This window comes from Hyposmocoma kahamanoa, unplaced genomic scaffold (assembly GCF_003589595.1).
Source record: "Hyposmocoma kahamanoa isolate Upper Pololo Valley unplaced genomic scaffold, ASM358959v1 93, whole genome shotgun sequence".
Lineage (NCBI taxonomy): Eukaryota > Metazoa > Arthropoda > Insecta > Lepidoptera > Cosmopterigidae > Hyposmocoma > Hyposmocoma kahamanoa.
The window spans coordinates 23,459,918-23,475,859 of record NW_020654810.1 but is presented as its reverse complement, the minus strand read 5'-3'; the positions used below and the strand labels follow the sequence as shown (position 1 = coordinate 23,475,859).

The following is a 15,942-nucleotide window of genomic DNA, read 5'->3' as shown; positions in this document are numbered from 1 at the left end:
ATCTGTTAACTATAAATCATCTCAGTTGTATGTCGATAGAGTGCCATACCAGCATTTCATACGTTTAGTATTCTGCTAAAACTTGAGAGAACCTTGTCAGTGGCTAGCCATCAGGCTCTTATTCAGCCGCCATTGCCATGTTTTGGTATTCTGCTTTTCAGTGGCATATATTGTTCCATTATATTTTTAAGTTTCTTTCTTCTCTTGTAGAATTTTGCCAATGTCATGTCACTAATGGGAGTTACATTTTCGTTTTTTAAATGTTTAATTAATAATAATAACAACAACAACAACAACAACAACAACAACAACAACAACAGCAACAGCAACAGCAGCGGCAGCGGCGGAGGCGGCGGCGGCGGCGGCGGCGGCGACAACGACAACGACAACGACAACGACAACGACAACGACAACAACAACAACAACAACAATAACAATTTCAATAACAATAATAAGAACAATAATAATAATAAGAGTAACAATAATAATAATAAAAACTGTTAACATTGTTAATCAAATAGTTGACAAACATTTACAAAACACAAAAGTAATCACGTTTGAAGAAGTTCACACTGCTATATACTGTGCCGCAATAACAGTTACGACATTACACGACAAAAAAAAAACTAAAAAAACAGTAGACCACGCTTCCCATACACAAAACAACAAAACAGATAAACAGAAGAAACCACAATGGGAGAAACGAATGGAAAACAAGATCACAACGCTAAGGAAAGAAATAGGACAACTCACACAATATCTAAACGGAAACCTTACACAGAAAAAACAACAAAAACTAAACCCTACTTACAAAACCAGACAAGAATTAACAGACGAACTTGATGAAAATAAGCAAAAACTACAGGCACAAGCTAAACGACTGAATAAACGATACAAGAAACTAAAAACTAAACGATAAACTAAACGATAAGCTAAAGCTAAACGATACAAGAAAAGTAACCAAAAAAAGTCAGACAATATTTTGTTCAGTAACAACCAAAAGATATTTTACCAAAAACTCAACTCAGAAAACATAGTAGTAACACAACAACCAGACATAGAAGAGATCCAAAAATACTGGGAAAATATATGGTCAAAACCCGTACAACACAATACACACTCGTCATGGACTGAAATAGAAGAACAAGAGATGGAGAAAATTGAACCTATGCCAGAAATAACAATTGACGAAGATGACGTAACACAAGCAATAAAAAGAACATTAAATTGGAAAGCGCCCGGAACTGATAAAATTCAAAACTATTGGATCAAATACTTTCACAGACACATAGCAAACACACTAAACGGCTTTATTCAAAATCCACACGACATGCCTGCTTTCCTTACTCAAGAAACAACCTACTTAAAACCCAAAGATAGTGACACAACAAACCAAGCCAAATACAGACCCATTACATGTCTCCCAACTATGTACAAACTACTAACATCCATTATTACACATAAAATCAGCTCACACATATCAACAAACAAAATCATACAAGAAGAACAGAAAGGTTGCAGTAAAGGTTGTTTTTTTTATAATGCCAACGAACAAGTCGTGTGCCTCATGGTAAGCGACACTGTTGGAGATTAAGTTGAACGCAAGTCGTCTGTGAAAATAATTAGAGCAAAGTTTCTATTATCACAAAACTATTCATTCATACTGGAGCATCACTTCCCGTTCTATACGTCATTCGATCTTTCATGTCAAGAAAATAATTAAATCCGTTAGACAAATGATATTAAGAAGTATATAGTATTCTTTTAATTTCGTTGTTTCATTTCATCAGACACGCCTTTCCTTAACAGCTGCAATGCAACAGTGTTGCAAGTGCAAGGGAATGAAGAAAGGAAAACAAGGAAATGAATAATTAATTATAATAACTTTATTGTAATTAAATAAATATCTAAACATTATTACAATAAATGCCTATTTTCTTACATTTAGCGAACTTATAAATTACTTCACACATTTTGTTCTGTACAAGGATTTATTTAACTGAAATTAAGTATATTTACACACGTAAGGACAGGCTCCCATTATGTCGTGACGACAGACGGTCATGCAATTTAAAGTGTCGTGACTTGTATATTTAAATGAAGTTGTTCACGACTTTTTTGACGTTACGACGACACAGACTGTCAAGACAATGGGAAGAACCAGAACGACAGTCGTCCTACGATAAATAAAACGTCAATCGTGACGACAGATAATCGCAGCTACTATTGACGTCATGTTCCGCTCCCTACTCTCCCCTCACATCCCCCCGCACCTTCTGCTGCGCGTCAAACGGTTATGTCGTGCAAACGACAAGGCGGCTGCTAAAAACCGATAAATTGTCCTCACAATCCAGTGGGAATACCTAGACACGACAGTCGTTGAACATAAAAAACCTTACATAATGGGAACACGCCCTAAGTCACACAGACACTGAATTTTGTGCATAACATAAAAAATCTCAATATTAAAATCATTTCTCTATTATTACCTACATACTTGAAGTCACAATTCGGTCAACTTTAACATTAATATGTGATATAAAATTGCGTATTACATTTTAAGAAGTATAAGGCAGTTACCAAATTCATCAATACGAGATTGCGTAAAGCTGGTCAGAAAAAAGTTTATACGCAAGAAGAGCGATGCCAGAAGATGCGTTGCGTCGGCATTGCGACGGAACGCATTGTACTGCATATAAGATAGAATTACGTGCCACATTTTCATATTTTTATGATAGACGACGGAACGGGTGCGCATCGGATAAGGGGCCAGGAGACGAAGAGGGGAGGGGTAGTGCGGTGCGTAAGTAAGCGAAGTGGTAGTGAAAAAGACGTCGTGCGTTTTGTGCGTTGCAGCTTTTTCTGACCGGCTTAAACTAATGCCGCTTTATTAAGTGTGGTGCCTTCCTTATTCGCCTACTCGCATAAGTATTTCCCTAACTTCTTCTCCATTATTAACTAGTTTTTGGTAACTCTTTAATACTAAAATAGGATGTATGGGAAACTCACTTCAAAGTTCGATTAACGTTGCTTAGAGACTAGATAAGCGTTTCGTAAAAATAATAAATATGGTTAAGTAGAAATGGTGGACATATTTTTATTTACAAAATTCACTTTCATTGAATATTATGATCTTTTTACTACTATGATATTCATCTATTTTTTTATGAAAGTACTGCACTAGTTCATTATTATTATTGATGCAAAGATCGAACAAATACAAAGAAAAGTTTCTTCAACCTGACTGAACTCGAACCAGCTCCTGTCGTCTCAACGTGGCTACTTTGTTAACCACTTTTTGACACATAGTTGTTCGATCTAAGTAGCAATAATATTTGATATGAAAATTGTAATTCCATTAGCACCCTTTTAAGGCACAATTCCAACAGACTAGAAAGAAGAATATTCAAAAACTGACACGGAGCTTTCTACATATGCAAATAATTACGTATTTGCCAATACGCCAGCCTATTTTTGGACCATGGCGATTTTTGTCAAGAAAATCTTGAGTTGTCAGGCGACGCCAAAGACTTTGGCTTAGTTGAATTAACTTCAATACTCGAGGTCCCTTGTGGGCCCCTATAACCAGTACTTCTATTCGTATAAGTCGAAGACGTAACGGGTATCTTTCGAGTCTGTTTGATCTTCAATTTGTTGAACCACAAATCTCGCGTCTTCTTATTCCCTAAGACAAAGAACAGGAACAATATGAAGCCTTGGAAGGTTGCTGTCAATGTAAAAAGGTATGCGCCAACTATGTTATAGCCGAACAAACCAAATATCCAAGGTAAACCAAACAAGAACACTAGTAGACAACTGACGGAGGCACACCTGAGGACTTCTTTTGAATCACCATGCCTCTGAATCCTTCTTGAACCAAACACAGAACGAACTATTAAACCAAATAGCGTCCAGTTAGCAAGTAGCATTAGAGCAACTGGGGCGTACACGGCCAACCAAAGGCCGAGCCCAGAAGGATAGCAGAAAGTCCCACTTGGATACTTCTCATCGAAACGTCCCGCATAAGAGTGAGGGTCGACTGAAAGAAGAATTCCAACTATAACGCAAGGGACTCCCCATGAAAAAGCTGAAGCTCTAAGCAGCTTATGAGAGGCGTCTCTCGTAAAGACTATAACCAATCTCCGATAAGACAACACAGCTGCTACCAACATCCAACAGAAGGATGCTAGCACAGAATAGTGTAACAGCACTCCAACCAACATACAAGGGATGTTATAGTGGTCGAATTTGGCAAACACGACGACCAGAAAACATATGACCATTATAAATATCGCAATGCTTAGTTGCAGCCATATTTTGTTATTGTAATCGCGTCTCCAGGGTCTGAACAAAGCAGCAGTTATTCCAATCATTAATAATCCAAAAATGGATAGAAAACATCCTACTATGCTTAGTATTTCTAACGCATCTTCGTTTCTTTGTGAGAAAACCTCTCTTGAAACTAATATTTGAGCGAAATGTGTAAGATGGTCACATCTACAAGTGTCCAGCATTCCTTCTTCTGTAGATCTGACGAAGGTGCAGCCTTCTTGAGACCAGAATCCCGTGTCCTTATCGACGAAGTGCCAATAAGCACACGCGCGACTTTGGTTGCGTTCAATGCCACCTTGCAATGGACTGAGATGGATGTCTATTACCTGAAAGGTAACAAGAGAGTTTAATTAGTTCAGATATACTACACAGTTTGTGTTAATTAATATCGTTTCGTAATCGTATTACGACAGTATGTCAGAGTGATCTTCTGTATTTTTATAGCATAACCGAGTTTGATTGATTTTTGTACATAAACATTTGGCAGCTTCGTGTACAAACAGATTTTCATGATTGTCTTTTCAAACAAAAAGATTACATGATTTTTCCCAAACATTACTGTAGTTTCTATCTAAATACTAATTGCACACGATCAATGCTGGTACTCTCATTAATAACATGTTTTATTAACCGACTTCAAAAAATGAGGAGGTTCTCAATTCGACTGTATGTTTTTTTTTTGTATGTATGTTACGCGATAACTCCGGTATTTGTGAACCGATTTCCATAATTCTTTTTTTGTTGGTAAGGGGGTACTTCCAAAGTGGTCCCATTTCATTTTGAAGAAAATCATCCACCTCGAAGGGTGGCTGTTCACGCATGAAGATTCATTTTTTTAATTAATTTAGGAGCAATTACTTTAATGGTTGATTTTGCTATTACTCCCATTCAAGGCGTTTTTCTCTCAATATACTTTGAGTAGGGTCGTAGTGAGAACCTATTTTTATTATCTCCAGTGTCAAGCAAGTCAAGCGAACTAGGGGATATTTCAATAAAACTTAGCAAATAGACGTAATTTCACGTACTTTTGAGGTCGGTTTTTTTAGTACTCTGTACTGAGATTATATTTTTGTATTCGTATATATGATATTAGTATGTACATAGAAACAGCTTGCTCAACTTTAACGCTACAGATTTGATAATACTAACACACACACTCAACATAGCTCCGCACTAGGGACACCCTGTGTCGCGGGTGCCATGGCCACACGCATAGACAACCACAAATTACACCGAAACTCACGAGAGATAAATGTAGGCCATACAACTCTGCATGGTAACCGTTCAACTAATGAGGCAGTTAAATTTAAATTGAATTACATGCCATTCATTCTAAGCGCTATGCTTCAGCTTTCCTGGTGTTTACGGCAAAGAAAAATGTTGTGTTTTGTGTGTATATTTACTTATTACACAAATTCGTAACATCATCAGCCAGACTACGTGGCCAACCCATATTCACAGTCAGTGCAAATTTGAGAGAGTGCTGTGATGAATAAATAGAAAGTAGAAACTTGTGGAGTACTTTGGACATATTTATGCATAATCTATTGTATTAAAACAAGTCCACGGCCGGGACTGGGTTTTGACCTTAAGCTGCAAAGTATGGCAATTGTGCTGTAAAAATACAAACATTTTTTTTTATTCCTGGAACTTTTTCAATCTCAAGTCCACCTGTGACGGTGTGACCTCCTTACACCGGTCATCTCACCTCTTGGTATCGCCTCTCTCCTTTTGTATCTTATCATTTTTTTAATTTTACTTGTATTTAAATTTTAAATTTGAATTGTTCCATCTTCCTTCACTTTCTCATTTTGTTTTCGTACCACGGCCACTCCCAGTCAGAGCTGTTAATAAGCTAATCATGTGTAATAATTTATAAGTCTACACCCTTCATGTATCTATTTCTATAATTCAGTTTCTCGGCCCATTTAGGGGTAAGTGCCTTAATAATAAGTATAGGGAGTGTTTTATACTGTTATACCTGTTTTTTACATTTACCTTTTTATTGTTACAGTCCTTTCTTTAATCTTTACTTCTTTAATAAGTTTTGTGGACCGGAAGTTTCCCATTTCATTGCCGTGAACCAGGTTCACGGCTAGTTAGGGTTACCACGCTTTCACGCCTATTCCTATGTTCCCTTCCACGTTCGCTCTTTAAATTTGTGACGTTATTTTACTAATAGGTATCCAAATGAACTATCGATGCATTTTCTGTCCAACTCATTGCATCATCGTTTATTCTACAACCCGTCTTATTAGACTGTTCTTTTTTTTTTATCTCTAAGACTTACGATTCTCATAAAGCGCACAGACAGACGTGTTTTTTTTGGCACATTCTGGGTGCCCACAAATGCCACCAAATCTGCTGTTGAATCATATTTTTTGAATTAACTGTAAATACATTCTTATAGAAAAAAATACCTGAATAGATTAGGTTCAACTAGTAAGTGTGTTAGTGATCTCCTGGAAGTATTATATTCATAATACTTACTTCTCCATGATCGAACTCCGTAATATTATTCACTTTGATGCTCAGAATTCGGCTGTTGACAGAAACTGCGGGAGTATCCCGGAACGCCCGGTTATTTCTGAAGATAATGAAGCTGATGCGGTGTTGCTCGGTCGCCAAAGACTCCGGAAGGTGGACCACGGCCTCGCTATTGTTCGACATTAGGTGTGTCGAGTTCACTGGTTCTGTGAATTGATATATTTCCAAGTAGATCATTTTGCTGATTTTCGATCATAGGTTTATTGCATTTAAAAAATATTAATGTGACACCGGTTTTTTTTTTCATTACATTGCAAGCCAGATATGCCTAAGAGTTTGTTAACCAATTTCCGGTGTTGGAAATGCCGCTATTCTACATAGGCTTTGATATCCATTGCCATTATCTTCCAATAGGTAGTGATCGCCTGAAGAGATGGTATTGTCATCAGTAAATGTCTTTTTGAAGTTTCTTATTAGCTAATTGCAATCAAGTAAACATTTTATGTTTCCGTACCTGGCGGCCAAACTTCGTTTACCAATTTAATTGGCCACAAATAGAATAGTTTCCATTTGGTCATACTCTACGATTTACGTAAATTCTACTTTCATCACATCAATGCCAAATCATGTTTCCAGATTCCGGTGTTAAACTGCACGTACCTGATATCATCTCAAACCCGTCTGGACTGAAAACTTCACCATCGGTCATGGCTGCAAGCCTCAAGCCCCTCACAGGCTGTTCGGTGTCAGAGTCAGCCAGCAGCATCGCTATGTTATTCCTGACCGTTGATGCCTAGAAATAAGTTAAATATTTGTTTTAGAAAGTTACATTCTATTAAAAAACAATGGTACTTTCATATAGTAGATATTTTCTACTACTCATATATTTACAAAAAAAGAAAAAAGGAAGGCGTTTCAGTAATCGCTTGGATTTAGATAAATAAAAACTTTATTCACTTCCATGATTTAACCATTACGCATCATCATCAACCTATCACAGTCCACTGCTGGACATAGGCCTCTCCCAATGTGCGCCATTTCGCCCGGTCCTCAGCTTGTCGCATCCATTTCCCGCCAGCAACCTTTCGCAGGTCGTCGTACTCTACGTACGTACCGTAATTATTACGCATAGAGTTGTATAAATTATAAAATCTTAAAAGTTGTCTGTACACAACTCTTCGTTCTGTAAATAAGCCATATGTTCTTTGATATTTCTTGCATGGGAACACCCGGCCTCGTTTTCATAAAAAAATATTTCATTACGAAGTAGAGCTTTACGGTCCCCAAATATCGAGATTTATAGTTTCGTTTTTTATTACCTGCCGTGAACCGTTCAAGTTAAGCGTGGTCCCTAATGTGTCCAGAAGAATTAGCAAACGTCCCGGAATATCCAGGTTTTCATTCGTGTCCAGAAGTGTGTCCACCTAAAACATTAAAGTGGGTAAATCCAAACTAATATTATAAATATGAAAGTAACTCTGTCTGTTGCGTTTGCAAGACAAAATACATCTTAAAAGGAGTGAAAATTAAGGGGATGAAAATTTGTATGTTGAACCGTGGGTGAACCATTGAAACTATGAAAATTAGTATACTACAGTATCAAATCGTTTGGTGGTTTGAACAAAATTTCGGTACCTGGTCAAGCGCAGGATCGATATCGTCGACCATCACGGGATCAGTGTTGTTTATCAATGATTCCAGGTCGTTTATTACCTGCTGCAGCTGTTCATCCGGCTGGAATAACATTTACAAATCAGTTGTAAGTGCCAAAACCGAGAACGACTTAAATTTTGTAATTTATAACCAACTTTTATTATTCAAAGCTAAAAACTAGATTGACGTAGAAATTATTCTAGTTTATTATTTTTATAAATTCATTCAAATTTACCACAAAATGCATAACAATATAGAAAATATACTGAAAAAATAAAACTATTCATTCACTTCCAAACTAAAGACATTTTTTGTAAATAACATTATGCTACGATGAGACGATTCTGAACATCATTGGTGACGCTATAATAAAAAAATTAAAAGAAACTTCGATAGCTCGTGGGGAGCTGCGGGATAGATGAGCTCGCAAGTGAAAGGAATGGAAGCCGTGCTACCACCAACCTTAATGTCCGAAATGTCGTAGAGCTCGTCTTCTTTCACTCTTCACGTGCGGCCGATCACCAATAACGCCACCATGTAATATATTGCGTACGCGGCTCAATGCCGGGCGGAGAAGCGGGATATTTAATTTTAATAAATGATGCGATGTCGCGGATGCGGATTTTTCAGTTCGAATGTAACGTCACACACTTATTTTTTAATTTCACTGGCAATTTGTGTGGCTATGGCGTAGCACGGATTAGGACGGGAAAGGTAAGGAGGTGCGAGCTCAGAGAAACTATACCTGGCGTTACCAATCATAATCTCAGTACAGAGTACTAAAAAACCGATCTCAAAAGAAGGTAGCATTACGTCTAGTTGCTAAGTTTTATTAATATCCTTAAATTCACCACTATACAGGACTTGACACTGGAGATAATAAAAATCGGTTCTCACTACTCAAAGTATATTGAGAGAAAAACGCCTTGAATTGGAGAAATAGCAAATCAACCATTAAAATAATTGCTCCTTAAGTAAAATTTAGGCGCCATTTATAAAAATGGATCTTCATGCGTGAACAGCCACCCTTAGAGGTGGATGATTTTCTTCAAAATGAAATGGGACCACTATGTAATTCCCCTCTTTCCAACAAAAAAGAATCATGAAAATCGGTTCACAAATACCGGAATTATCGCGTAACATACATGCAAAAAAACACAGTCGAATTGAGAACCTCCTCCTTTTTTAAGTCGGTTAAAAAAGTCTTGCAAGATAGCGAACTCTAACAATATGATCTCGATTTATAAATAGCCAATATTTATATTTATAATACCTAATTCAAACACACATTTCAATAGTGGAAATTAATATTACGTGTCACTTATAATACAAACTATATTCAAATACAATTTGCTGTACCCTGTCAGAATGCATGTGATATTATTATTTACTTGTAACAATTGTGTATACTATGGTTCATCATCATCATCATCATCAGCCTATTGCAGTCCACTGCTGGACATAGGCCTCCCCTAATGCACGCCATTTCGCCCTGTTCTCGGCTTGACGCATCCATTTCCTGCCAGCAATCTTCCGCAGATCGTCACTCCATCTGGCTGGAGGGCGTCCCACACTACGTTTGCCAGGTCGTGGTCTCCACTCAAGAACTCGTTTACCCCAGCGGTTGTCGGTTCTTCGGCAGATATGTCCAGCCCACTGCCACTTCAGCTTGCTTATCCGAAGAGCTATGTCGATCACTTTGGTTCTCTGTCTGATAACCTCATTACGGAGTTTATCTTTCAGAGAAACTCCGAGCATAGCTCGTTCCATAGCTCGCTGAGCGACTTTAAACTGGTGGACTAGCCGTATCGTGAGTGTCCACGACTCAGCTCCGTACGTTAGAACTGGTAGGACGCACTGGTTGAAAACCTTTGTTTTCAAGCTCTGCGGGATGGGCGACGAAAAGACTCGACGTAGCTTCCCAAACGCTGCCCAGCCAAGCTGAATCCTCCTCCTGGCCTCCTTCTCGAAGTTATTTCTACCTAACTGCAGAATCTGCCCGAGGTAAGTGTATTCGGAAACAACTTCAAGAAGGTGGCCATTGACGCAGATGGGTCTCGGATCAATGTGGTCATTGATCATGACTTTGGTTTTATCAAAGTTCATGCCGAGACCAATCCGCCGCGAGGCGGATGCTAGGCTGTTCAGCATCTGATCCAGTTCCTCCAGCGATTCTGCCATTAGGACTATGTCATCTGCAAATCGCAAGTGTGAGATGTACTCGCCGTTTATGTTAATGCCCATCCTTTTCCAGTCCAGCGTCTTAAACATATCCTCCAATGCAGCGGTGAACAGTTTCGGGGATATGACATCCCCCTGTCTCACCCCTCTGCGTAATTGAATAGGTTCAGACTGCTGGTCCTGTACTTGGACACTCATGGTAGCAGCATCGTAAAGACATCTCAACACTTGTATATAACGATAGTCCACTTGGCACCGCTGTAAGGATCCCAGGACAGCCCAGGTTTCGACAGAGTCAAAGGCCTTCTCATAGTCCACGAAAGCTAAACACAGGGGCCGATTATACTCTTCGGACTTCTGTATAATCTGCCTCACTGTGTGTATGTGGTCTATGGTGCCATATCCTCCCCGAAACCCGGCCTGTTCCGGTGGCTGAAACTCGTCGAATCTTCTTGCGAGGCGATTCGTGATGACTCTAGAAAACAGCTTGTAGACGTGACTCAGGAGTGAGATGGGTCGGTAGTTTTTCAGTAGAGTTTTATCTCCCTTTTTAAAGAAGAGAACTACAATACTCCTGTTCCACGCCCGTGGAGTTCTCCCGCAGTGAATGACCAAGTTAAAGAGCTTCTGAAGTTCCTGGATAATAGGAACTCCTCCAGACTTCAAAAGCTCCGAAGTAACTCCGTCTTCACCGGGGGCTTTTCCATTTTTAAGCTGTTTTAGAGCCAACACGATCTCGTCTTGACTGATTTCTGGCAGGTCGTCGGTACAGTGGCGCGTCAAGGTGGCTCTCAAATCGTGATTGTCACGCTGGACCCGAGGAGCATTTACAGCGTACAAACGGCCATAGAAGTCCTCTATCTCGGCGAGTATCTGCGGCTTTGACGTAACGGTTAGGCCATCGTGCGTTGTAAGCTTCGTCAGGTGGCTCCTTCCAAGCTGCTGAGAGAATACTTTGGACCCTCGGTTTCGCTCTATCGCCTCCTCAATGAGGCGTGTATTGGAGCTCCGAAGGTCACGCCGTACCATCTTCGCAATCTGCTTGTTTAGGTATGACCTCTCTGACGAAGTGGCCTGGATGTCATCGCGTCTTTTCGTCATAAGTCGCAGAGTCTCATCCGAGAGTTTAGACTTCTTTCCCGTACGCTGCAATTGACAGAATTTGATGCCCTCGCTCCTCAGCGTCCCAACCACGCTTTGTAGGGCCTCGTCAACGTCCTCGGTGGGTTCCAGCTCGACGAATCTCGCTTCGAGAAGTTCATGGAACTTCTCGGAGCCCGCCATGATCTGGAGTGGATTAGGACGGAGCGTGGACTTCATCAAGCGGCTTCTTTCAAGATTGACATCGATATTCAGAGAGCCTCGTACAAGTCGGTGATCAGATCCGGTGCTAAACCTGTTGATCACTGAGACATCTCTGAATATGTGTCTCTTGTCCGTCAGGATGAAATCGATCTCATTTTTAGTCACAGCGTCGGGGCTTCGCCAAGTCCACTTCCTTTGAGGCTTCTTCTTGAAGAACGAATTCATCAAGAAGAGCTCCTCGTGCTCAAGGAAGTTGACTAGCGTTTGCCCCCTGTGATTCCTTACTCCATAACCATGCGGGCCGACTCGAGACTCGTCAAGATTTGGGAATCCCACTTTAGCGTTAAAGTCCCCCATAACAACGTTGAAGTGAGCCTTGGTGGTGTTGTGTAAGGCTTTCGATATGTCCTCGTACATATCTTCTACATCGTCATCCGAATGTGTCGAGGTCGGTGCGTAGGCCTGAATGATCTTCAGGCTATACCTTTTTGATAGCCGAAGGATCAGGTACGCTACCCTGTTCGACACACTGGAGATCTCTTCAACGTTGTTAGAGAGGACTCTGTTGACGAGGAATCCTATACCACCTTGGGATGTTTGATCACCCTCGCGGAAGTACAGTAGATGGCCCGAGTCTAGGGTTATGGTGTCCTCTCCCTCTCTTCGGACTTCACACAGCCCCAGAACATGCCATCTAATGTTCTCCAGTTCCACTTCCAACTGTGCAAGGTGTTCGTCAAGCCTAAGAGTTCGTCCGTTAAACGTAGCCAGGGTCAGTTGTTTTTGGTAGCCTGCGGTAGCCCGGGGATTCTTAGCACCCCCTACCCCGCCGGTACCATGGCCGCTACCGTGACCAGGAATAGCGGGGCGACCGGGAACTGGGGGCCTTCGATTGGTTGTGCCGTCCATGAAGGGGGTTATTGCCCATAATCTCCACGCTGGGCATGCGGGTTGGAGATCGCAGGGCGCTGCCTTTGTACTACCGACGCTGCTGCCCGTCGGTAGCCAGCAGATTTGACAGCGCCAATGTGGGGAAGGGCTATACCGCCTACTACCGGTCGCCAGAGCCTCGTCGGTTACTGCAGGATGTACCGCGCGCAGGTGAGGTTGACAATAAGAGCTGTGATGGTGTGTGCCCCCTTACATCCCTATACTATGGTTGCAATAATTATATTCTATAATGATATTTTATTATTTTAATAATTAATCAAACAGTATATATGAAAGCGCATTCAAAATAATTCTACTTTAACATCCAGTTGAAACAAAATCGCTAAAAGCACGTTCTAGTTGGCTTGCCTTGCCTACTAGTAACATTGATATTTCAATGTTAGGTACCAGTTTAGGCAGTATAATGTGATTATTATTTTTTCTCTTATAATTTATTGTTTTAAAAATAAAACACCCGTTTATGATAGTTACGCTATATTTAATGATTTAAAAAGAGAACTAAAAATGTTTAATTATCAAAAATTCTGCTTTCGCTTTGTTCGCAATTAAAAAAAATTTCACGTGTGTCCTGTTTTAATTGTAAATAATAATTTGAAACCATTTATTTCAGACCATAACCCATAAGATAATGGTGTTAATTACAAAAGACAATCTTAAAGCTATGTTAGTATGATTACAATGAATATTGAAAATTTGATTAAAAAATTTAAATTATTGGACTACAAAAATTAAAATATTAAAATGAAGAAAATACCTACATTATTACTTAATTTCTTATCTTATAATTTATTATCTTAATCCAAAACTTTAAAATTGTACAGTCAAGACGATGGACAAACATCTTCAGGATGCCTATGCCACAGTCACGCACTCACTTTAGCAGAGACGTCACCTTTTTTCGACTAATGGCATAAAAGTTATCTGTTCGCGCTTCAGCAAATATTCCGTGCACTGCAGTGCCGTGGCAGCCCCAACAGCATCCTGAAGGCATCTTTTCGGGACCTTTTTGAGTATTTTAGAGGTTGCGAGACACGAAGATTAACAACGGGACTGTCCCGCTCAAAGCAAGACGTTGGGCAAGTAGTATTATGTAATGATATAATAATAGCTCAGTCGCGAGAGTGTTTGCCATGCAAACATATTATACAGGATAATTAAAATACAAACAACCTCGTAGGACTGTATCCAGACCTGCGATTTAGTGTAAGGGACTAAAAACAAATTTTACAGGAGAGGGTCTTTTAAATATTTCTACATATAAATAACCCATTGTGTAATAGCTAATTTTTTTTTTAATAATAGATGTTAAGCCTTTTTGCCGTTTACAACATTTTTGCTATCTCTATTTGAAGATTTTTGAGGCGTTAATTTTTTTATCTTTAATTCGGACAACGGGTTCCATAAATTGGTTAGTAACAGTTATCTTAGTAGTTATGTTAGTAAAAAGAATAAACATTAAGAGAATTAATACTAAATACTAATATTTAATGGTGTTTGTCAGCAAGTCCTTTTTCTTACAAACACATTTTGCTAACAAGCAACTGCCTCCTGATTTTGATTCAAAATGGAATCGATCCGATCGGGTAGTCTCGAAATGACATGGGTTTCCGAGCGAGAAGATGAACCTGATTCTTACTATAGCCTTCTAATTTGTGAGTTAAATTAACTATTGTCCCGATTATAAATGTCAAAAGTTTCCGATCCGCCGGTTGTGAATCGCAATTATGCGCCTCGACTCGGAAGAGATGCCGTTCAATCGGGAGAGGCAATCAAAATCAAGCTGCTGAAGGAAATGGCGCATAACGGGGGAATCATATCTCCCCACCACGGTCATCAAGACGGAGTTGGCGCTGGCCCGCAGTCTCCAGCAGCGAGGCCGTCTTTTTGCGCATGACGGCGTAATAGTCATCGGTACGCGCCTGCGCAAACATTCCCGATACACTATCCGTTCAGTTGTTTTTCAGTGTATCGCAATCAGACAAACAGACAGACGTAGTGATGTAGTGATTATACATTACATTATAGATATGTAACATATCTATATTTTACACATAAAATGTACGAAAGTGATTTAGGAAGAATATTGTTATACGATGCGGTGCAGTGCGACAGAGTACCACAAATTACGCCCAAACTCACGAGAGAAATCAATGTAGGCCATACAAATATTTCTCCCGGCCCGGGAATCAAACCTGAGACCTTTGCGTGGCAGTCCGGCATGGTAACCGTTCGGCCACAGAGACAGTTATAATAATGTGCGTGAGTCTTTAGAATATTTAGGTAATTCAAATTCGCCACTGGCGAGGCAGCCTCATCACCATCCTGAAGCCATTATTATATTGAACGCGAAAGGTGCTAATGGCCTTCTGCATAAAGTTGGACCGTAAATTGCACGGGTAGTGTACTTGGCAATAGACCTTGAAAGGCGTGATTTCAGCCTGCTCAAACCGCCGAGCCAGCATGTTACATATGACCGCCAGCGCCCGCTCTCTTTCGATGTCTGTTTGGTCCTTAAGGTCGTCGGTTACAAAGTGGCCATGATATTTAAATTGGGAAACCCCTTTAAGCTCTACGTCATTTAGTGTAATGGGTGGGACGTAATCAGGACTGTCATTGACGGCCCTAAACAACACAAGGTATGAGTTAGAGCATACCTCTCACATACTCCCACTTTTAAGTTACACTTGCGATTAAAAATATGCAACAAGGTGCAACACGTTTTTTGTCACTTTGTTTATAGTAAACGACGAAATAGTGGTGTATGAATAGTGTCGATTACAGTAAAATATAAAAAACATTTGCGGAGCTAACGGTAAACTTAACCTTTACTATAATTTCTGTTTGATGCCATTTTGGCGGGAAATGTCGCGGGCAAGGACGCGGCCCGTTATAAGTTTGTAATATCATTAGCAATAAAAAACGCTGTTTAGGTAAAAATGTCGCTTACGATAAATATGCGGCAACGAGTATGTAACCAGAAATAGAGATAAATTTCATTTAAGAGGGAGCATGCCAAAAAAGTTTTGATGTTGG

General features: G+C 39.9%; 1 protein-coding gene across 1 annotated transcript in view; it reads right to left on the bottom strand.

The window, feature by feature from the left end:
• Window positions 1-3,173: 3,173 nt before the first annotated feature.
• Window positions 3,174-15,942, bottom strand: part of LOC113237278 — a 37,219-nt gene continuing 24,450 nt past the window's right edge. Inside the window, exons 7-11 of the mRNA XM_026473667.1 lie at window positions 8,455-8,553; window positions 8,139-8,243; window positions 7,480-7,612; window positions 6,823-7,025; window positions 3,174-4,658 (exon numbers count right to left, since the gene is read on the bottom strand). Coding sequence (XP_026329452.1) covers window positions 3,495-4,658; window positions 6,823-7,025; window positions 7,480-7,612; window positions 8,139-8,243; window positions 8,455-8,553 — 1,704 coding nt within the window. The 3' untranslated portion in view covers window positions 3,174-3,494. The remainder of the gene's footprint in view (window positions 4,659-6,822; window positions 7,026-7,479; window positions 7,613-8,138; window positions 8,244-8,454; window positions 8,554-15,942) is intronic.